Genomic DNA, 22,725 nt, shown 5'->3' on the forward strand with positions numbered 1-22,725 from the left:
GTCGACACAAGGCAGGTTGGGTCCATGGACCCTACCAACTGTGTACTTCAGCAGAAACTGAGATTTATCAGACCAGGTTATGTTTTTCCGGTCTTCAACCGTACAGTTTTGGTGAACCTGTACCCACTGCAGCCTCAGCTTTCTGTTCTTGGCCGACAGAAGTGAGACCCAAAGTGGTCTTCTGCTGTTGTAGCCCATCCGTCTTAAGGTTCGACATGTTGTGCATTCTGAGATACTTTTCTGATCACCACAATTGTACAGTGATTATCTGAGTTACTGTAGACTTTCTGTCAACTCGAACCAGTCTGGCCATTCTCCGTTGATCTCTCTCATCAACAAGGTGTTTCCATCCACAGAACTGCGGCTCACTGGATGGTTTTTCATTGCATCATTCTGAGTAAACTATAGAGACTAGTGAAAATCCCAGGAGATCAACAGTTACAGAAATACGCAAACCTGCCCGTCTGGCACCAACAATCATGCCACAGTCAAAATCACTGAGATCACTGTGTCTGCAAGATTTTATGCATTGCACTGCTGCCAGACTATTGGCTGATTATATAATTGCACATATGAGTAGGCGTTCAGGTGTTCATGTTATACATTTTTCTTCACATTTTAAATATTTTATTACAAGTCCCTGTGAATTTGCTTTTACAATAGAAATTATAACACATTAAATGAGCACTTTAATATAAAGCTGTGATTTGCCTAGTGTCAGAAACATGCTTTTACAGAACATTAATCAACACCTTCTGACCAGTCAGATTGAAGAATACAACAGCTTTGTGGTATATAATGTGATATTAGCTGAAGAGCATGGCATGTGTGTGAGTATGTGTGTGTGTTAGGCGGGGTTCTCTACAGGCTCAGGGGTGGTTGAGAGTCTTCAGTATGCTGATTGTCTGTTTCAGTTGAGGAGAGAGCAGGAGCATGTGCAGGTGCTGGAGCATACTCTAGCGGAGTTAGAATTAGCACCCTATCTACAGGAAATCAGCTCATCTGACACCAGCCTGGTGAGTCATACAGTCACACCATGCACAGGTGTCTCACCTCTTACATAACTATTGAACGGGATCACAACTACAGTGTCAGCCCTCATTCATTCAGGAACTAAACTCATTCTCCAGCTGAGCCAGGAGAAGGAAATCCTTTTATTTAACTACTGAAAACAAAACAGATTTTCTCTCTGCTGATGCAACATGGTGAATATGTGAATGACTGTTAGTTTTGTTCGTTGCTCACCCAAGCCATCTCATCTAAATTGTATTTTAAAATATTGATTTTTTTCATCTCTATTATTTAACAGTAGATAGAGTAAACCTCTTTACATGCTTGGGGAACCACATGATAGGAGGTTTGATGTGACAAATGGAAGCATGCATATAAAAAAATGTAAGGAACTACATGTGCTAAAATCATCCTTTTGGTTGATTACAAACAAGGACAAACAAGGGACTCATGAACAATTATCACAAAACATAAAAACAGTCGATGATCATCCAGGTAACAACACACTATTAAGAATCAAGTGTATTAAGAATCAAGTGTATGTAAACTTTTGAACTGGTTCATATGCGATTCAGTTATCAATATCATCAATAAAGATTGAGCCCATTCCAGAAGAAACCATGCAAGCCCAAGTCATGACACAACCCCACCGTGCTTGACTGATGAGCTTCTATGTTTTGGTTCATGAGGAGATCCTTTCTTTCTCCACACTTTGGCCTTTCCATCACTTTGGTAGAGGTTGACCTTGGTTCTAGAACTTTTGTGGCTCATCTCTGTATTTCTATGTGGAGTCCAATCTGGCTTTCTGATTCTTACTGCTGATTTGCACCTTGTGGTATGTCCTCTATGTTTCTGCACTTGAAGTCTTCTTTGAACGGTCGATTGTGATACAGACACCCATGCCCTGTGGAGGTTGTTGGTGATGTTAACTATTGTTTTGTGGTTTTTCTTCACAGCTTTTTGTCATTAACGACTGTTTCCTTGGCTGACCTGTTCCATGTCTGGTTGTTAATACACCAGTGGTTTCTTTCTTTTTTAGGACTTTCCAAATAGTTGTCTTGGTTATGCCCAATGCTTGTGCAATGCCTCTGATAGATTTTCCCTCTTTTCTCAGCTTCAAAATGGCTTGTTTTTCACCCATAATCAGCTCTCTGATCTTCATGTTGGTTTATCCTTTCAAACAACAAATGCAGACTTCACAGGTGAAACTAGGGCTCAAACCAAGAGTAGACATTCAGAGCTATTAATTCTTCAAACATTCAATTTAACAGGGCACAAATGGGCAGCAAGAAACACCTAGCAGTCAGATGTTCCAATATTTTCGATCACTTTAAAAAAAAAAAAATCGGTGGGTTGTTAAAAGTGCCATGTTCTACGTTGTTTAACACATCTTGATGTAAATATGAGGAAATGAAAGCTGAAATTCGAATCTGTCGCCTCATATTTATCTTTTGATCTTAAACCCAAATGTCTTCAATGTATAGCGGAAAGAATAGAATTGGCCTTGCTGTTCCAATACTTTTGGAGGACCTCCACTGTACTAACAGTCATTCTTAGTACAGAACTTTCTCACTACCGCTAAGCCACTCTCAATCACTGGACTTCCATTTACACTCACCTGTTCACATCACACACACACACACACACACTTTAAAAGAGATTTTCACTCACCAAGACTTTACTAAGCCTGTTTATCAGTGTGTTCGCGATTCTGGTTTTCGGACTTTGCTTGCTTCCTAGTTGATATGTTTTGATATTGCCCAGTTTATCCTGTTTGCTGATCATTTCACCTTGACCAGGTTTCTGCTAAACATTTTGTTCTGTCTGTCTCTTATGAAAAGCACTCAGCTGCAGTTGCATTGGTCTCAGCCGTCATTTCCATAACACTTTAAGTATATGGGTCATTTTGACCAGAACATTTATTACATGTATTTTAAGATATAGTCTTCACTATGATTAGAATTATAAGATTATAATTAGAACTTGATAAATACCAGCCATTCCTAATATTTCACCTTGTTACCTTACACATAGAGATGTGCATGTGTGTGTGTGTGTTTAAAAAAATAATATCTATGGTCATTTGAGTAGCACAGAACATTTTAGGTTGCAAAAAATCTCTAGGTATTGTTCCACTTTAGTATATGGGTCATTTTGACCTGAACATGTAACGCATGTATTTTAAGGATATGGTCGTCCCTATGAAACGCATCCAGAATCAGGCTGGACAGCCTCCAGCCTAATCTTTACCATCCTTAACTAAGATCTGGAGCAGGTATTAAAGGGTGACTGCTGTTATAGAGCAGGATGAGCAAGTCCAACTGACACGCCCCGTTAGCATACAAAAAGGTTGTGAATTATGCATGCCAATAAGCAGAGCATTGTTTTGAACGGAGAACCTCAGCAGCACACACAGAGTGCACTGAGCATCTCACTGAGCCAAGAAGGGATATAGAGGGTGAAAGTTATTTATTTAAATTTTTTTTTTTTTTTTTTTGCACAGACAATATGAGAGCCAGGAAAAACGGAGAGACAGAGAGAAATGAGGAGGAGGAAGAGGTGGTGTAAAGCTGGTTGTGGTACGCAGTGCTGACGTGCTATAATTGCCTCTTTACTAGATTAGTGTCACATCGCGGTGAGATTAGCCCAGATCAATGCAGTGTGATGTATGTGATATTGCAACTAAGTCTGCCATGAATAGGGAGCCATGGGGGCATCCAATTACTGGGCTGCTTATATGGGCTCAACAGAACAAAGCTCACAAAAGAATTGTACTGGAAAATTAGAAAAGACTCTATTTAAACAGAGCAGAGAGAGAGAACTAGCATATACAAGCACCGCCATATTGGCGCCTACTATCCATAAACACTTTAATCTGAAGGAGAATAATTTGGACAAGGAGTATAACAACACCGGAGCCGATTTTCTTCCTTAGCTTTTATATTGTTGCCGGAGATGCTCAGTGCACCCTGTGCTCGCTCTGGATATCTATAGCTGACCAGCTGAAATCCAAAATAAGCAGCTTAATGTTCTCTGTCTTCCTCTCTGGAGTCTTAATAATTCAGAACGCAGGGCACTTTGTTTTGAGTGCTGCTGGAGAAGATGGTTTTCTCTCTTTAACCTAGCACAGGGCAAGGCGAAATGTTAATAAAAAAATAAATAAAAACTATTTTTAAAAAAACAGAGCCTAGAGGAGCCGCTTCCTTTTCCTGTTATTCACCACTTTTCCCTACCTCTCCCGCTGCAATCTGTCCATCCCATCGCGGCAGACAAATGGAGCTCAGCAGGCCTCATGTATATGACTTCCTCCTGGGCGCTGTGATGGACGAGTAGTGTTTGTCAATTTGTCTGTGTTGTCTGGCCCTCAAACCTTGTGAGAAAAATGCCCTCCCCTCATCTTTCTCCCTCTGTCCTGGCAGCGACTGAAGGGATCGACATGGCAGTGCTCATTGTATGAGGAATGAGTTATAAAAATCAGCTGCCGACAAATGATTTTTTAATTAGCCTTTAAGGTGCTGTATTTAGAGAAGTTATGGCAGGCATGTGAATTGTGCTCTGATAGTCTTTATCTCCGCCCCACAGCTGCAGGCTCTAATAGCAGACACCATGGACACCCTTGAAGGCAAGCGGACTGATCAGGAACGTGTGTGGAATGCAATGCAAAAGGTAAACAGAGGCGGGGGGGGTGACATCAAGTGTGTGCTAATGCCACATGTGCCCTCAAACACACACCTTTTGTTTTTCATGCATTTTGTCATTCGTGTGTGTGTGTGTGTGTGTGTGTGTGTGTGTGTGTGTGTGTGTATGTGGTGCAAGTTCCTTTTTGCATGACTGCCACCCCTGTTACAACTGCCTCAAGCTTCTGAACTTTCAAATGGCAAGCCTGTCAGATAAGGCCGTAGGCTATTTAATATTTCTATTCAGTCCAAATTATTTTCTCTTGCTTATTAACATAGCTCTGGCATTTGAACTCGATATTTAGAGCAGGAAATAAAGCATTTTCTCCCAAGCAAGAAAACAAACTGCTGCACACTGTTGCTTTCAAATGGCTAGGAAACATGGAAAACCTTTTTTTTTTTTGGCTAGCAAGCCTAGTTGCTTTTCAGTGACCCTCCAGCTTGAGTGAGAGACTACTAAAGAATATTGAGTGCTGAACTCAATATGATGAAGATGGATCGTGTCAGCTGTGATGGAAGAATCTTGTTTTAAAGTGCATGAACGGGCGTAAATAAGTTTTTCTTTGATGTAGAACTATGTTTGACATGCCGGGAATACTGTCTGTATTTTAAGATGGAGTTTAGGAGTTCTTTAAGAGTTCTTCATCCTGTTTAACTTTTATGTCCTGCATGCAGTATGCAAATATTCAAGAGACATTTCAATACCTGTGACACACTAAGTTGACATCGATGAATTGCACAAAGACCACAGCTGATGCACATATGCCAGCATGAAATGACATAACTCTCCACACCTGATGGTGGCAGTATTATGTATTCCATTTTTTTTTTTTAAATACACAGTATCAAAATAGTAAGTATAGTGACTAAGATTTTGAAATGTTGAGCATGAGTTGAAAATGAGTTGAGAAATGAAATACTAGATGTGCTTCATTCAAGAGATCTGGCAAGCATTATGAATGTGGATCAATAAACCTAGCTAAGCTAGCTACACTAGCTGTGAGGTTCTGTTACATCAGTAATCTTTAAGCATGCAACAGCTCCTTACAATCTATAAACACATATTATTCGTTCATTTTGGTAACTGCTTTATCCTGATCAGCATCACCGTGGATCCAGAGCCTATCTCTTTCCATTCCACTGAAGAAGACTAAATTGGGTTGCACTCCTGTCAGCAAAGAACAGGAATCTGAGTCTACAATGAGCACAGACTCAGTAAAACTACACAGTTGAAGATTGGAAAAAAGACCAAGTGTTTTTTCAGATCTATGCCTGCTGTAATATCAGATTTATCTGTTCATGGCTGACATGAGTGGAACCTGATGTGGTCTTCTGCTTTTGTTATCCATCTGTCTCAAAGTTTGACATGTTGTGCTTTTTGAGATGCTTGTAAACAATGGTTGTAAAGAGTGGTTATTTGAGTCTCTGTAGTGTTCCTGTCAGCTAAAATCAGTCTGACCATTCTCCTCTGACCTTTCTCATCAAGACATTTCCTCCTGCAGAACTGCTGCTGGATGTTTTTTTTTTTTATTTGATTGTTTGTTTCACTCTGTTTTGTGTAAGCTCTAGAGAATGTTGTATGTGAAAATCAGTCAAAATCACTGGGTGTGTCTCAACCAGTTCCTTGGTTCACTAGTCAGAGCACCAATCGGGGAGGCGGCCATTTTAAGGGATGTCTCAATCGCAAAATCCTTCCAGTGGACTGGAACTTTCACTCCCTAAAAAATCCCACAACGCACCACAAAAACCAGGGAGCATTGATGCTCACTATGTTATTTTACTGGAAATGACGTCATGTTTTCTGAAGCCTCTCAGCTCGAAAAAAATGTGGGACGACCTTTCGGCCATCTTCCATGTAGAAACGTAAGTAGCTTGTTATCTCAAATGATTGCGTACTTTAGCGATGTTTAACTTTATTTGACATTCTATATACAGTTTGGTTGAGTCTAACGACGTTTAAGTGTTTAATGCTTGCCTATGAGCTTGCTTGACATATTATGACAGAAAAACGTGTGCTTATACTAACAAATTTATGTGACATATAAAACGTAATTATTTTTAAGTGTTTAATTTTTTGCTGATGTTTTACAATGTGAGTACGTAGCCATGTCACCGGTTATCAGTGTCCCAATGTGTAGTGAGCCAGGGTGCTTAAGCTAGTTGAGACATACCCACTGAGATCACTTGTTTGATGTGATCTGTATTTACATGATTTTATGTATCATGCTGCTGCTACATGATTGGCTGACTGGAAAATTGAGCATGAATGAGCAGTTTTTACTTCCTTCTTGCCAAAACGTTAATAGAATTTTGGTCTGACAAACAGAATTACGGGATTAGTTTGTCTGAGAAAGGTACTTGTGATTTGGTCACAATAAGGACTTCACAAATGACCACAAATGCTGCATCGCTCTGAAGCTGCCTTTCAATCAGAACATTGCTGAAGTATCTCCATTCCACTTCTGATTTGCTTGGCTGAACAGAGAGATCCATCTACTGCCAGTGCTGGACTCCATTTCAGCATTCTCACACAGTGCTAACACAAAATCTACAGCCGGCAATCAGCCACTGATGCTCGACAGCGTCTGATGTCCGACAGCCAGCTTGGTTTGTCAGGGACTGCTGATTAGCAGTAAGGAGGTACAAATGTGCTAATCTTTAGTCTTTAGTGCTGCGCATAGTGTTAAGCACGGATGTGAAAGCAGTTTGCAGGTTGTGACAGAGGTGATTAAGTTTAGCATGGAATCCTGATTGTCTGTATGGAAGCAGTTAGAAGGTTTACACAATAGCCACAAGATGCTGTTAGTTTTGACAACTTAACAATTAAGTTCTGCTCAGGAACCTACAGACGCTGACAAGTTAGCTTTTGGGCAGTGTTTAGTATCTGAGTCACAGTGCAGACCTGATTGGGTGTGTTGGCTTTGGGCTGGGCTCCCAGGGGCCCTGCGGTGTCTGTGTCGTGATGGTGATGAATAGTGCTGAGCCTGGCGAGCTGACACTCACACACTCATAGCCAGTGCATCAGTGGGCCAGTTGCTCCTAGCCACAGCCAAGAGTTACTGATGGGTCTTATTAATCACCCCACCAGGCTCCAACACAATCACATACAGACACACACTCCTCGACAAGCAGGCCACATTTACTACAGAGATGTCCCATACATCATGTAATACCAGAGCTAACAGAGCCAAAAGGGCAGGGACAAATCTAACCAGAGATCAGCCATGGTTTAAATACTGAAAAGAGCAATGAGGGACTGGGCACATGAACAGACTGTGATCACATTTCAGGAACCAAGGCTGTGTGTCTTTTTTTCACTAATCAGCTCATAAACATTGTCTCACTGCATGATTATTACTGAATAGCATAAACAGCCTTTCTTGTGAACAGATGAATATATTTGCTATTTAGCTAAGCAACCAAGCCATTTGTTATTTTGCTTGAATTTTGCCATTATATATTTTTGATACACAATCAGGATTTCTGACCATTACAGACCATCAACAGATAGCTTACCCCTCATAAAAAGCTGCATTTAAATGCTTATATTATTCAACTTATATTGTTGACAAAAAATGGAACTAAAATCTAAATAATATCTTTGGCCTTGAATGAGCTTGCAAAATTTTTGCACACACGGCTTATTTAGCAAACGAGGAATATAAGCGGTGTGTTCTTTGACAGTTACCCCAGTTAAGTCCTGGCTTACTGTTCAGTTATCAACCATGAAGCTTATTATGTAGTAGGCACTACGTGTTATGTAAGGAATAAAACACTTCAGGACTGGTGTAATGTGGCTTGACATGAAGCAGAGTTAACCAAAGTTGATTATTTTTCAATAACAGCATTTCCCAAAGTATTTTATTTCTCTTAAATTACAGCAGTTTGTCCGCAATGACAAATATAATTTTAAACATTTATGCTATATTTAATGCTGTGGAACGTCCATGAGACAAGTTCATTCCTGTTATCACTTGTTATAGCAATATAGAGCTGTTCCTTCACCAGTCTCTTGACTGGCGCGAAGTCCTCTATCCTGAATATATTGTTGTGGTGGAAAACGTACTGTACATTACACTGACACTGGAGACTCGTACTAATCTAAGACCACCACATCTATGTGACAATGTCATGCACATTTTAAAACTACCATTACACTCGAACAAATAAAGATTTTATGATGAAACAGGTATGAGATAATGTCTTACCCAAGCTGATCTTCTGTAGATTGTTATCTAAGACTATAGCAAAAATTCCAAGTACTTGTTTTTCCTGAAGATTTTGCAGTATCCAGATGGAAAACCAGGGTCTTCAGCGTCAACACATCACCAGAACGTCTTCCATCTAAAAAAGAAGTTCCATCTATGAAAGGATTATACAGAATTATACAGCTGTAGGGCTTTATTAATTTACACATACATTTGACTGAAGAATTCATCTTCTGTCTTCAAACTTCTCAGAACTGGGAACTGTGCTGAAATCGTTGTCTATTGTAATCCCATACGCTGCAGATGTGGTGGATAAAAGTCCAACGGAAAATTGCTGGAGTATTCCTTTAACATCAGAATTCATGGCTCCAAGCTTATGCATATATTCACTGATATTCTTCGACTTTCTTATGAGCTTGACCTTTCTATAGCATAAGGGCCATTGAAAGCTAAAGCACAATCCACCTCATAAACTTCATGGATCATGAAAGATCATGAATTAATTTATCTCTACATCATAGAAATTTCTAATCAGCGATCAAACCGCTTCATATACTTTCCTAGTAGTGGCCACCCTTGCTTTATGGAAGCGTAGGCCAAGAGCATGGGAAATTTATGAAGCTTAGAAACACTGCCTGTGCAGGAATAAAACGGGAGTGAGGGTTGATTTCTCCTCATCCACGACTGTATTCGTGGGAAGCTAAATCAAAAGGTCTTTAGCTGACAAACACAAAGGCTGCGTTTTGACATGCTGTGGCCTACACCGAACTGTCTGTTTGCTTTGCTGAGCCATAGCATGCAGATTCTCAGGCTGCCTGGTCCATCAGCCTGAAATAAGTGCACTGAGCATCCATGAGCAGGAGAAATAACTGCGAGTAACACACCCCTGGGATGAGCCACCTTCATTTTTTTTTTTGCCTTGTCTCTTAAAAGAGTGAAAGTGATGCATGGCTGGCACTTTCATGCAGCAGTGCCCATAGATGGAGTCCAGAGATAAAAATAATCAAGGCTTCACAAAAAAAAGGGAACTACCAAATCAAAGCAGTTGAGTACGCGGAAAATATTGCCAGAAAAACTGAGATGGGTTTTGAGAGCAGGCGTCCCATCAGCAGGGGTGAATAATGCATTAGGTTTGTAGCGGGTACAGCCTGTGTTCTTGAGCTGTACAGACCTTGTGTTTTGGCTCCAGCTCTGACAGACGCTGGTGGCTTTGATGGGCATTTTGACAATTCTCAAATCAGAGACGTGGCCTCCGGGCCAGCTCTGAAAATGTTTTGGCCGGAGCCTTGTGAAGCCCCGCCCTCTGCTGGTTGGTGCTTTTTCGTTTTCCTTTCCTCTGTCAAGCTCCCTCAGACACACACATAGAAACACAGCAGAGATGAGAGCTGTGCATTAATAGAAGACCTAATGGTTGTTCACTTAGAGCCTGGCGCTAGTGTGTGTGTGAGACCACTCTCAGAAGAGGAAGAAGGAGTGCATTTAAGAGGTGAATTGACTGTTGAGTCCACTCTTGTGTCAAATTTATATCAGTGTCCAGGGGAAAGAAGCTCTCAAAACAGTGTCTTGGGCTGTATCCTGATGGCACTGGTAAACAGGCCGTCTAACCTTGCTCACACTCTCTTTCTGCTGCATTAGCTTTTCCTCCTCTGTTCATTGTTCTCTTTTTCTCTTGCCCCCTTCAATTTCGACGCTTTTCTTTTTCTACTGTCTCTGTATAGGATTTTTCATTCATTTTCTCATTGTGCATTCACTTTCATGTTTCACTCCGCCTTCTGTTCTTTACTCAAAGCACAGACAAAAAAAACTATTCCCATGCTTGACTATCTCCTTCAGAATGAAGGAGAATGGGAAGCACTGCCCCATCCTACCATCTTCATGGGGTAATTAAGTCTCGAAGGGGATGAGAAAAGATGAGTCTATGGGTTGATCTTGATAGTTTTCCTGCCGTTTTGTTTGCGCCGCTCTGTAGGTGGGACTGATTGAGGACTTGATCCATCAGTGGGAGAAGTCTTACTTGAAGAGTCAGGAAGGCTCACAACCCTGTCAGGAAACAGTGGAAGAAAGACAATGAAGCTCTGAATCCGAATGCATTTTCCATGCCTAAAGAGGTTCAACACTTCCAGCCATGCAAGAAGTTCCCCAAAAACAGCATGTTCCAGTCATAGGGCCAAGTGAGCACTAGCTGGATTTCACATACAGCCACATGCAGCTTGAGACCCAGTTGCTCATCTTCAATGGGAGTATTCTCCAGTCCCCATTAGTCCATAGTGACAGAAATAATGAGATTCTGCAGCTTGGTCCTCTCTCTGATTTAAGGTTTCCTTTTTAACCTCCCCTTGTTTATGAGTTAGACACTGTCTCCAGCTCGATTCTCTAGAGGACACAAAGCAATTGTTCTACCTCATCATACTAGCATCTTCTGCATGCACATTTCATGCAGAGGAGCATCCGTATATCATCTGATACAAACTTCAGAAAGCATATAAACCGGTGCTGCATCAACTGCGATAGGAATGTTGCACTTGTTGCTATGGCTTAATCTGAGGAAAACTACACAGGATATCAGTATAATAATGTGCATTAGTTTTGCATGATAGGGAGGCTATGCAGGGCATGATATTATTGGAAAATTATACAACAGGGTGATGAGATGCTGTTACAACCTTGAAGTTGATTATTTTCCAATAACAGCATGCCCTGAATTGCTCTTATATCACAGCAATTTACCAACACTAACAATTTTTTATTTATTAAAGAATAACACACCATATTTTTGTTATCCGTTTATAGTTATGTTTAATGTTATGGAACATCCAAGAAACAAGTAAGGTCTTTTGCTTTGCCTCTTTTTTTCTCTTGAAGGTAATAAGATAAAAAATAAATAAATAAATAAATAAATACAGCTTGTCATGTTACTGAGAAACTCAGCCTTGAAGACGTTCCCGTGGTGAGAAAAAGTTACAGCTTTACCTCTGACTGTTACAAAGCACTGACACTGGAGAGTCCTTCCAAAAGGATAAACAAACATCTCCACATAGAAAACTTCAATATATACACAAGGTTTCAATCCATAAATATGGAGTGTCCACTCTAAGTGAGTCATTACAATAGAAATTTTAATATATTAGATGTGCTTTTGTAGAAAATTAAGATTCAAGTATTTTACAGTCAACACCATTCATCCATCCATTTTTTTTATCACTTATACACAGGGTCACACGGGACCTGGAGCCTATCCCAGGAAACTCAGGGTACGAGGCAGGGGATACACTGGATGTGGTGCCAACCCAATGCAAGGCACACTCACACACGCATTTACACACTACTGACAATTTGGAAATGCCAATCAGCCTACAACACATGTCTTTGGACTGGGGGAGGAAACCGGAGTACCCGGAGTAAACCCTCAAAGCGCAGGGAGAACATGCAAACTCCACGCACGCAGGCTAGAGGCAGGAATCAATCCCCCAACCCTGGAGGTGCGCGGCAAACATGCTAACCCCTAAGCCACAGTCAACACCACATTAGTCAAATTAGTTTTATTCCCTAAAAGCTACATGGTTGAATGAATAATGAATGAATGAATGAAAGAAAAATACTTCCACCTCACCATGGGAAATGCAGCTAAACAGATTCAAACCAATATTGCCTTTGAGAAAATGCATTTGAGTAGGGGGTGTAATGCATGCTGGAAGCCCACATCAGTTTCTGATCTCATTACTTCCCACATCTCTACCAACCAATCACTGAGGACATCAGCAAGCTATTTGAACACTTTGGTATAAAAAATGCTGCGGCGTTCCACCCTTTCTGAACCTTTTCCCTCAGGAGTTCTTGGCTTGTTAAGTGGTCATATACTCAGATCTTTTTGTGTTGGGTGAAACCAAGTTTTCTAATAGTATAAGTCTGGCAAAAACTTATTGACCCCCATCTGGAATGGACAACATTCCAGTACTTGCAGTTTTTAGGGCAGTGATAGCTCAGTGGTTAAGGTTCTGAACTCATGAAAGATTAAATCCAATGATTGATTTGGAACCATTGTTGAACCCTTGAGCAAGGCTTTTAACCCTCGACTGCTCACTTGTATGCTTGAATTGAATCATTTTGTTTCCATTTTAATTCTGGATAAAAGCATCTGCCAAGTACATAACTGTTCTTGAATTAAACACATGCTCATAATATCAGTGTTAATGACATCAGCCCCTGCTAGCACAGGTTGTTGTTTTTTTTTTAATGATTTTGTATAGCATTGCTTTAAATAATGACATTATCAGTGAAATGCATGCTCGAGTACTATTAGCAGCCAGGTTTTTCCAAACACAATACGTGTCTTCAAGTTGAACTCATTGCTGATTCATATACTGAGAGCTCATCTTTGTGACATGCTAGCACTCGGTTAAGTGAACCCTATTATACACACATTTTGCCTATATGCAGCTTAATCCTTAATCTGTTTGGAATGGGATGGACTGTGTCTAAAGGCAATTAGATGCTGGCAGCTAGTGACGGCGCTATATGCAACATCACGATCAGCAATAAGAGAGCCTTTTCATTCCGATGCGGAATAAATTAATGGTGCGTATCGCTAGAAAGGGGAAACCATTTACATTGTACGGTATTGGCATGTTATAGAGATTAATTATACCCGTGGAATTTTTATAATTGATAAACAGTCATTATAATCCTGGTTTATATGTATAATGCATGAAAGCAGAAGGGAAAAGTGTTGGATGTATTAGCAGGGATATCAATAGAATATATGAAGACTGTGTTACCTAAAGTTTAGGTTTAAAAGAGTGGAACCCTTCCTTAGGTATTGACTGCTCTCTGTGTGTGGTGCAAAGAATAATGTGTTTCATTTTTATTTTAGTCTTTTATTCTATTTCGTCTCTCTTGTTTTTGCACATTGGGTGCCTATGTACATTTTCAACGTTACTGTTTGTCACTTGACAGATAATTTTATTTTAAAATTAATTTCTTTTAGCCTGACCAACTACGGATTTGAAAAGGCATTTCAACATGAAGGCAGTAGGAGTCTAATGCAATGCCACTATCTTCATTTATTTATTGCTCAAACTATTCATAGCTGTTTTCATATTTGGATTTAAACTGGAATTGGGCTTCAGAAACACTGTTAAAAAAAAATAAAAACAGTGCTGCAGAAAAAAAAGATGTCATTAATCATTCACAAATTACAACAACAAATTGCAATTTGCAATTTGCAGAACATATCTTCATTCAATTCCTGAACCATAGACCCTGTGGACCTTTCTATCTTCTATCTAATGACTGATTAAGCAAGTTTATTTCAAAACGAAAACATCTCTCCCAAATCAAGGAACTGTCATTTATGGTTGACAAAAGTAGCCACCTAATAATATTTAATCAGATTGACTTTAGTTTTGGGGTTTGTTGCATTCCAGAAAGAGCTGAAAAGTTCACTGGGTATGCTATTAGACTCTACTTTGAAGCTGTGACAGTGCTGCTGCCAGTCAAAATGGGGTTCTTTAACAGAATGTAGTGCAAAATCAAGCAAACTTCCCAATATTTGGAGGAGCTTGCAATTTTTCAAAATTACCACAGATTTTGGCCATGACGTGTCGTTACAATGTGCATTTGACCAAAGCACTCTTTGATTCATGTGCGTAAAACATGAGTACAGCTTAAAATTCTCATTTACCAACAAACATCACTGTGAAAGACCGTGCAAAATGCACTGCAACACTGCCATAAGATATTAAAGAAAATCAAGTCTGGTGGGTGACTTTTCCTCTGTGAAGCATAGAAAAATGGCTACTGTGCCTCAAATGCCAAAGCAAATCACCATGACTGAAGCGACTGCATGCATTGTTGGCATGCTGTACAATTGATTAAATTGCACAAGAGAATACAGATTAACATAAAACTACATAAAACAACCTATGTGAACTATGAAATTAAAAATTATTTACATTTTCTGCTAATGAATTTCACACACTTTAATTTGAACTGAAATGTTGAAATTTTATTTTTCAGTTATTTTCTGTATTCTCTTAATTCTAATGGTTAAGGACAAAAAAAGTAAAAAAATAAATAAATAAATAAAAAAGGTATTGAATGTTGTCTGTGGTATACTTTTTAATCATAGAACGTGATTACATATGTGTCATCATTGGTAACAGTATAAAAGAAGATTCTTGTGCTTGCAATTTCGGCAAAAAAGCACAAAAAAACTATTTTGAAAAAAAGCCGCTGTAAAATCAAAAATCAGAAATGTGTGTGCACCACTGTTAACTTTTTTCCCACAACAACAACAACAAAAAAGCCTCAGAAAAACAACACAAATATGTCTACCTTTTACTACAGCAAAATATTTTGCGTTAAGCTGAAGTCTTTTTGTGTGGTTTTTGAATGGTAGTTGGGGTAGGATTTTTTTCTAAAAGCTGGCAACCAGGCCATGGTTTGTTTGTGTCTTCCTGCGGGATTCCAGTCCTGATGCAACCATCTGAAGCTTTTGGCACACTTTTAAAATAAAAATAATTGTCCATCTCATATTCGTATCTGTATTTGTATCTGTTTTCTAAACAGATACAAATACTCAACTCGAATAATGTATTCGTGTTCAGGTACATCCATAATAGGCAGATATGACTGCCATTTGGATATCTAATGACTAAACAAGGAAAGTGTGCGAGGGTTGTTCTTATAAGAGGGCAAGTTTACTCAGACCCCTGGAGAACACACTGGTAAACATCTTTTCTGCCATGTTTCTCCAGAAGTGTGAAGTTGGAGGAGTTCTTCTGATCAAGTGTGGCACAGAAAGAAAGCAAAAACTCCTGCGGTGAGGGAACAGAAAAGCACCTGAAAACAGAATCGCTCGTGTGCGCATACACACACAAAGAAACATGTCACTGGAGTATGCATATACAAACCCACAGCAGGATCTTTGCATGTCTGATCTCAGCTTGCCCCACAATCAGACCACTGAATGCAAACATGGCACATGGTGTGTTTCAAAATAACTTCAGAGGACAAGTTTTGAGCTGGATGAAAATAAGGAGCTTGATGTTTTCCTGCTATGAAGTATTGAGAATGCAAGAGCTGAAAGAGAGGTTTTCAATGTATCAGGCAAAATATAAAGGCACATTTGAAGCTATAGCACACAAGTTCACCCTGACTCTCTCTAATAATCGCACTCTACATCTTTGACACTTTAACAATAAGAAATAAGAATAGAAAGTGAAATATTTTACCTGCTTTTCTTCTTGGAAAACGCTACAAAACCTGCATATAAGCCTCAGTCAATCGGTCAGGATTGTTAGTGACATTGAAGCAACTGGTATTGAGCCTGTTTTCCATTCGCTGATAACAGGACTTCGATAAGCAGGCGAACTAGCTCCCTGCATAAAGTCAGCAGCTCTTTGAAGCACTTCAAAAATAACAAGACACGGTCTCTGTGGACTCAGTGTCTTGCAGTGTAAGCAGTACTTTATGCGTAACAATTGAAATAACCCATCGAGTTACAGCATTGGCAGGTCTGTAAACCAGGAAGTAATGAAATGTCAGGCCGTGTTCCACTGGCCATTTGCACTATTTGGCGTAAGGGTGAAATATGAGCATTGTTACAGTGATATAAAGTTTTAAATCAGTATGAATCAAATTGATCATAATATAATGTGCTAGAAGGGCAAAGAAAACCTGAAACTTGGGGTCCAATTTAAAGAGATTCCAATTGCAAAATATTATTCTGCCATACTGACAAACATCTATAAAGGTTTATTTGAATAAATTCCAAAGACTGCGTTCTCTTTCTAGATGTTAAATTGACATAACACCTGAGTCACGTGACATATTTGTCGACTCTTGTGAAGCAGAGTTACTGTCACTAGAGTTACTCTTACTCCACAGAGATTTGCCAAGGATTTCAATTATTTATATACTTATTAATGTATGACACTATGATTTTTAACCATTATAGTTACAATGAATGTTGTGGAACATCCACAAGACAAGTTCTTATCGTCTACATTGTAGTAGCTAAAAATCTTTCATTTTTTTTCATTCGCTTGAAGTTAACAAGACAAAAAAAGCAGCATGTTATAGAGAAACCAGAAGGCACAAAGCCCTCTGTCTTGAAGACTCTCCCATGGTTTAAACCTTACTGTGATAAAGTGCTGACACTGCAGACTCCTTCTATAAATCTTAAATAAACGTCTCCTTATAAGAAAGCTTCACCGTGTTAACAATTAAATATTTTTTATTGTTAGGCAAAGGGAGTCCAGCATGGAGTCCACAAGACCTCTGAAGGTGTGCTGAGGTATCTGGCACCAAGACGTTAGCAGCAGATCATTTAAGTCCTGTAAGTTGCGAGGTGGGGCTTCCATGGATCGGACTTGTTTGTGCAGATGCTCGATTGGATTGAGATCTGGGGAATTTGGAGGCCAAGTCAACAGCTTGAATTCTTTCAAACCATTCCTGAACAATTTTTGCAGTGTGTCAGGGTGCATTATCCTGCTGAAAGAGGCCACTGCCATTAGGGAATACCACTGCCATGAAGGGGTGTACTTGGTCTGCAACCATGTTTAGATAGGTGTTACGTGTCAAAGTAACATCCACATGAATACCAGGACCCAATGTTTCCCTGCAGAACATTGCCCAGAGCATCACGCTTCCTCCACCAGCTTGCCTTCTTCTAGCCATCGCAACTTGGCACTTCTCAAAGAAACTCAGATACTTACACTTGCCCATTTTTCCTGCTAACAACACATCAACTTCAAGAACTGACTGTTCACTTGCTGCCTAATATATCCCACCCCTTGACAGGTGTAATAAGATAATCAATGTTTTTCACCTCACCTGTCAGTGGTTTTAATGTTATGGCTGATTGGTGTAATTATAAATCTGCTTATAATGTTTTTATGCACATTTGTGACAATTTCATGAAGGTGACATGTATTTTCTCTGTCTCATACATGAGTGGAAAGTGTCATAACACAAGCCTATGAACAAATATGTATATGACTTGATTCGGGTGTCAAAAGCTCCCAAGCTTTTAGGACAGAACAGATGATAGCCTTCATAAATGTTTATGGTAATTGTCATGAAAGGCAATGTTGCTCTATAAACACTACCCTTGGGTTGCCATTCTAGTTATGAATTATACAACAAGATATTGACTACAAAAAAAAACAAAAGTGACCAATGGCTCGTTTAACTGCGATCTAAATATACCATTAGGAGCTAACTTTTAAATCAAAGCTTTCCTACTTTGTATGGTCCTAAGAATAATGCATTTGTCATGCATAATAGAAGAACAAATTACAGATCATTTCCTCCTCCCAATCTACCAACCATTGAGCCTGTGTGCACACGACAACCAATTTTATTCTCAGAAATGCCAACCTAGCGAGGCTCATGGTAATTATACTTTATAATGATTCCTTCAAACAAAAGAGGGGAGATCTGAGTCCTGAGCTGGAAGAGTTTCTCTGTAAAACAGTGTGTTTGAAGGAGGAGAAGGAAGTGGTAGAAGGCATACGGGGGCGTGCGAACTAAACAGTGTCAAGCCGCATGAGTAGGCAATGTCAGCCCCACAAAGTTGTCATGGGTCTTAAATAGCTAACGATAGAGACTATGGCAGAATTTCATATCGAGTTGAGGATTTACATAAATCAGAGAACATGGTTAGATGTATGTACCATGTATGAATGCGTTAGCTCTCAGTGGTAGGTGAGGAATTGTTAAAGTCACTCAGTAGAAGGGGGTCATGATTGTCTGAGAACTTTTCTGAATATCACTTAATAGTCATGGAGAAAACAATCATGTTTGATTGGGAGCCTTAATCAGGCTTGTGCTGACAGAGCTCTCAGGACAAGACAAGCTTGTTTTTATTTATTTAATAATTTTTAAACACCAGCACAAAACCATTCTCACAACCTCCTAAGAGTTAGTTTGCCTAGGTGCTATTCAGAGCAGGGATTGAGCTGCTGATGCTGAACAGTCTCTTTCTTAGGAGATTTCAGCTGACCTCAAGTGTTTTTTTTCATGAACCAATTATTGAGTAGTAGCTGTAGAAAGGCAGCGAATAGCTGAGAAAAGAGGAAGGGACACCAAGATCAACAGTACACCCTGTAATTGAGGGCATTCCTCCAAACAGATTTTATCTTACAGCCTGTCTTAAGACAAAAGGCTTTGCTGCATCTTTCAGTCAACCCCTATTATTAATGCTTTCAGATAAATGACCACGCAGTGATATATATCAATGGCAAGCCTTCACCTTCTATCTGGTTTTATCATCAATAATGATTTCATTATTGTGCTTTTGTGGAGAGAATGCCACAGAATTCGAATGAGTACCAAGAAAAAAATAAATAACCCATGCCATCTTCTTGCTCTTCTAGCTACCTATTTTTTATATATATATATATATATATATATATATATATATATATATATATATATATATATATATTATATATTACCCTACAGTTTAATCTAGCACATTTGAAATGACACTAAACCATAAATTGAGTCAATAGGTGAAGATTATACAGTATGTCCCAATCCTTCTGCTTTCAATTCACAGTTTTCACTGCAGTAAACTTACGATATTCTCAACAACCAGTATCCTATTCAAATAAGAACCATCAGCAAGCTGGTGCCAAAGCAAAGAGTAAACCCTCATTAATACCCCACGGTTGGAGCCTTCCAGAAGAACATCCATCTGCTGGCATAAAGCCATCAATATACCTGCGCTGCATATAAACTCTCTCAGCAAGGGTTGATTTACCATTAAGAGCACAGTTTAAATATGCAAATATGCATGAGCTTACTGAACGTGGAGTAATTTGTGACCTGGAGGCCCTCATCCTCCACCTATGTTGGCTTTCAGAAAGACTTCGCATAGCACCTGCTTCCATTATTTTACATGTACAGCTTTACCTCAGGGCAGGCAAAGACTCGATAATCCCACTCTATGTCAGGTCAAGCAGAGGTGCAGTCTCTGACCCAAACACTTCTAGGAAGGCACAGACCTCTGGCCTGTTCTTCCCTGATTACAGTTTGCTATCAATACTGTGAAGAATAATAGCCTAAGTGTGCAGCAATCACACCAATCTAACTAGGCTTTTCATTCACTTTGAAGTTCAGGAGAGGAAAAATAACGAAACACTCAGCCTTCATCAGAGATTTTTTTTGTTGCTTGGTATTCCTTGGTGTTTCTTTGCCTCTGGGATTTGACACAAAGACATTATCCAAGAAACTATTCCCTGTCTAAACCTTTGAGAGATGGAAGCATCTTGCCAAGCAAAGCTGTGGTGAATTGTAAAAAAAAAATGCTCTGTGCTTTAAAGAGGGAAATGAAAAAGCCTGATCAATAACAAAAACACTATCATAATTAACCTTATAATGGACTTGAATGGGGCTCTCCGTCAAATGGTGATCAGACTGCTTACCCTCAAGCCCAAGTCATCCTCTCCATACATCTAAAGCTGCTATTTTAATCTAAGTGAAGTCCTTAATGAGATACCGGGTGGGTTGAAGGAATCTGGCAACAGTTTTAGGAAGGAGAAAAAGAAAGAACTGTATAACCCTCTAGAGTTTTCCAGTTTGTCCCGCTGGGGGATTACTTAAAAGTTAATGGTTCTATGTGGAATGCTAAAACAGTGGGTTTACCCATCAGAGAGGGATGTTATGTACAGAACCTTAGGGGAATCCTTATTCTAAGTGAGTATCTTAATGAATAGTTATAACAGTGGTTCTCAAAGTGGGGTTTGTGAAGAATAGCGATGATTTCAAAAATTTGTTACAGTGATGGAAATCACAACCCACATTTTCAAAATGTCCAAGCAACAAAATCAACTCAGACCTAATGTGGAAATGTCAGGAAAAAAAAAAAAACATCACTCAACAAATATTATTTGAAAAATGTATACAGTGTTCATGGAATAAATCCATACTGAGGGGGCCTGATAAAATTATTCTACTTCTATCGAAGTTTTGTGACTTCAAGTGTATGAATATGTTAGCCTTAAGGTTATCTACAAGCTAGTGTGCTCCAAAACAATGAAAACAAATCGCATTTAGATGATACATGCATTCAAAATGTACATTCTCTCTCTGTAAGGATCAACAATTTTGACATCATTCTACACTTCAGCTTCTCATCAGATTTTCTGTCTAATCAAATGCTCTCTAGAATCAAAAGTGTCCTGCCCCCAGCATTATAAAAATGACAGAAGTTCCCACTGTTGAGCAAGAGAAATCATATCAGCAAACATGGGTCGTAAAGGGGTCTAACTTCATCGCTAGAAGATTCTGCAAGGTCTGCTGAAACAGGTGAAGGAAGTGGAGAAAAATCCAATGCATCGTGATTGCTCAGGCTCACATCCACGGTATAACCTGTCAAGAATGGCTTAGCCCGGGCGGTGAGGTAAGCTAAACACTACTGGCTATTTAAAAAGGAGGGAGGAGGCACTTGATACTGTACGTCCCACCCTCACTCCCTTTTTCAGTGGAAATTACATCAACACATCGAATAATGCTGTGTTTCAAGGCACTTTACGGGAACTTTAAAGGGGGGCTACAAAATGTTTGAGAAACGCTGGGATATAATACCATAGTTTTAATTATTTTATTTCACATTAATGAAACAATTTGTCAAGTCCAAGTCAGAATCTATTACTTATATTTTGGGTTTAGATGCTAGTTCGGCTTGAATACAAGTCTGCCCATTCTGCTCAAATTCCCCGCACTCCACATGGAATTCTTACAATTTCATTCATAGATTGTTCTTCATACAATGGTAAATTTCTTAAATCAAGAGGAACCCCAGTATCTTGCCGTTGTTGAATACAGTCATGCAGAGGCTTATTGAGACAACCGTCTTTTGACCTCCTTCAACAACTGTATATACCAATCACATCAAGGCTATCTATCTTCTAGCTCTTCTATAGATTCCTGTAGATGTATTTACATTTACCAATCCATTTTACAATGTATGCTGTGTTCTTCCTTTTTGAAATGAAACAAACAGAAATAAAGTATGTTGTATGCAAACAAGATGTTCAAAACAGTTTTTGCCTCATATTAGTGATGTGCTTGTTTTTCATAATTTCAGATTCATTTTGGGGCTAAAATTACCAAATGGCCTTAAATGGCTCATACACATCAGTAATTACCTAGTGGGCAGCTAGTAGCAAGAGTGCGTGCCTGATGCACTGCTAATGCAGATTATGACATGCTTTTTATAAAATATCAAGGTTGTGACACTATACAAATGATGAATAAGGTTCCAGATTACACATTCGAAGCAAAGAACAGATGTTGCTGATGAGTAAAATGAACAAAAAAAAAAAAAACCAAACAAACAAAAAAACAAATACACAACAGCAGTTGAAGCTAGTACATTGTAGCTAAAGATAAATCAGGTTATGAGGTGAAGGTTATACCTGCTTTGTCCATTTATTTCCTGCTTTCATTACACAGTTTTTATCCTCTGCATTAAACTTGCTCGATTCTCATCAACCAGAATGAAATTCACTCAACTAGAAATCACCTGTAAGCTGACAATGCTTGCTTATCTTTTATATAACTAGTATCTCAGACTTTCCTAAATTTAAAATGTTGTCTTTTGAGCTGCTTTAACAGTATCAAAGCTATCCATATATAAACATGTTGAAAAAATTAAACACCTGACTGACTGGCATATGGATTAGTCCACAGGCAAGGACACGAAGCTAATCTACATTACACACACTGTACCTTACATGTGTGGTTTTACCTCAGGGCAGGCGAGGACTCGATTACCACACTCTCCGTCAGGTCAAGCGATGGTGGACACCCCAACCTGA

General features: G+C 39.3%; 1 protein-coding gene across 1 annotated transcript in view; it reads left to right on the top strand.

Moving 5' to 3' along the window:
- The window catches only part of LOC128613923 (spermatogenesis-associated protein 16-like), a 48,446-nt gene extending 37,219 nt beyond the window's left edge, over window positions 1-11,227 (top strand). The window contains 4 exon segments of the mRNA XM_053635111.1: window positions 852-1,059; window positions 3,565-3,590; window positions 4,594-4,677; window positions 10,866-11,227. Of these exon segments, the coding sequence (XP_053491086.1) occupies window positions 852-1,059; window positions 3,565-3,590; window positions 4,594-4,677; window positions 10,866-10,967 (420 nt within the window). The 3' untranslated portion in view covers window positions 10,968-11,227.
- The last annotated feature ends 11,498 nt before the right edge of the window (window positions 11,228-22,725 follow it).

Source organism: Ictalurus furcatus, chromosome 10, assembly GCF_023375685.1.
Source record: "Ictalurus furcatus strain D&B chromosome 10, Billie_1.0, whole genome shotgun sequence".
Lineage (NCBI taxonomy): Eukaryota > Metazoa > Chordata > Actinopteri > Siluriformes > Ictaluridae > Ictalurus > Ictalurus furcatus.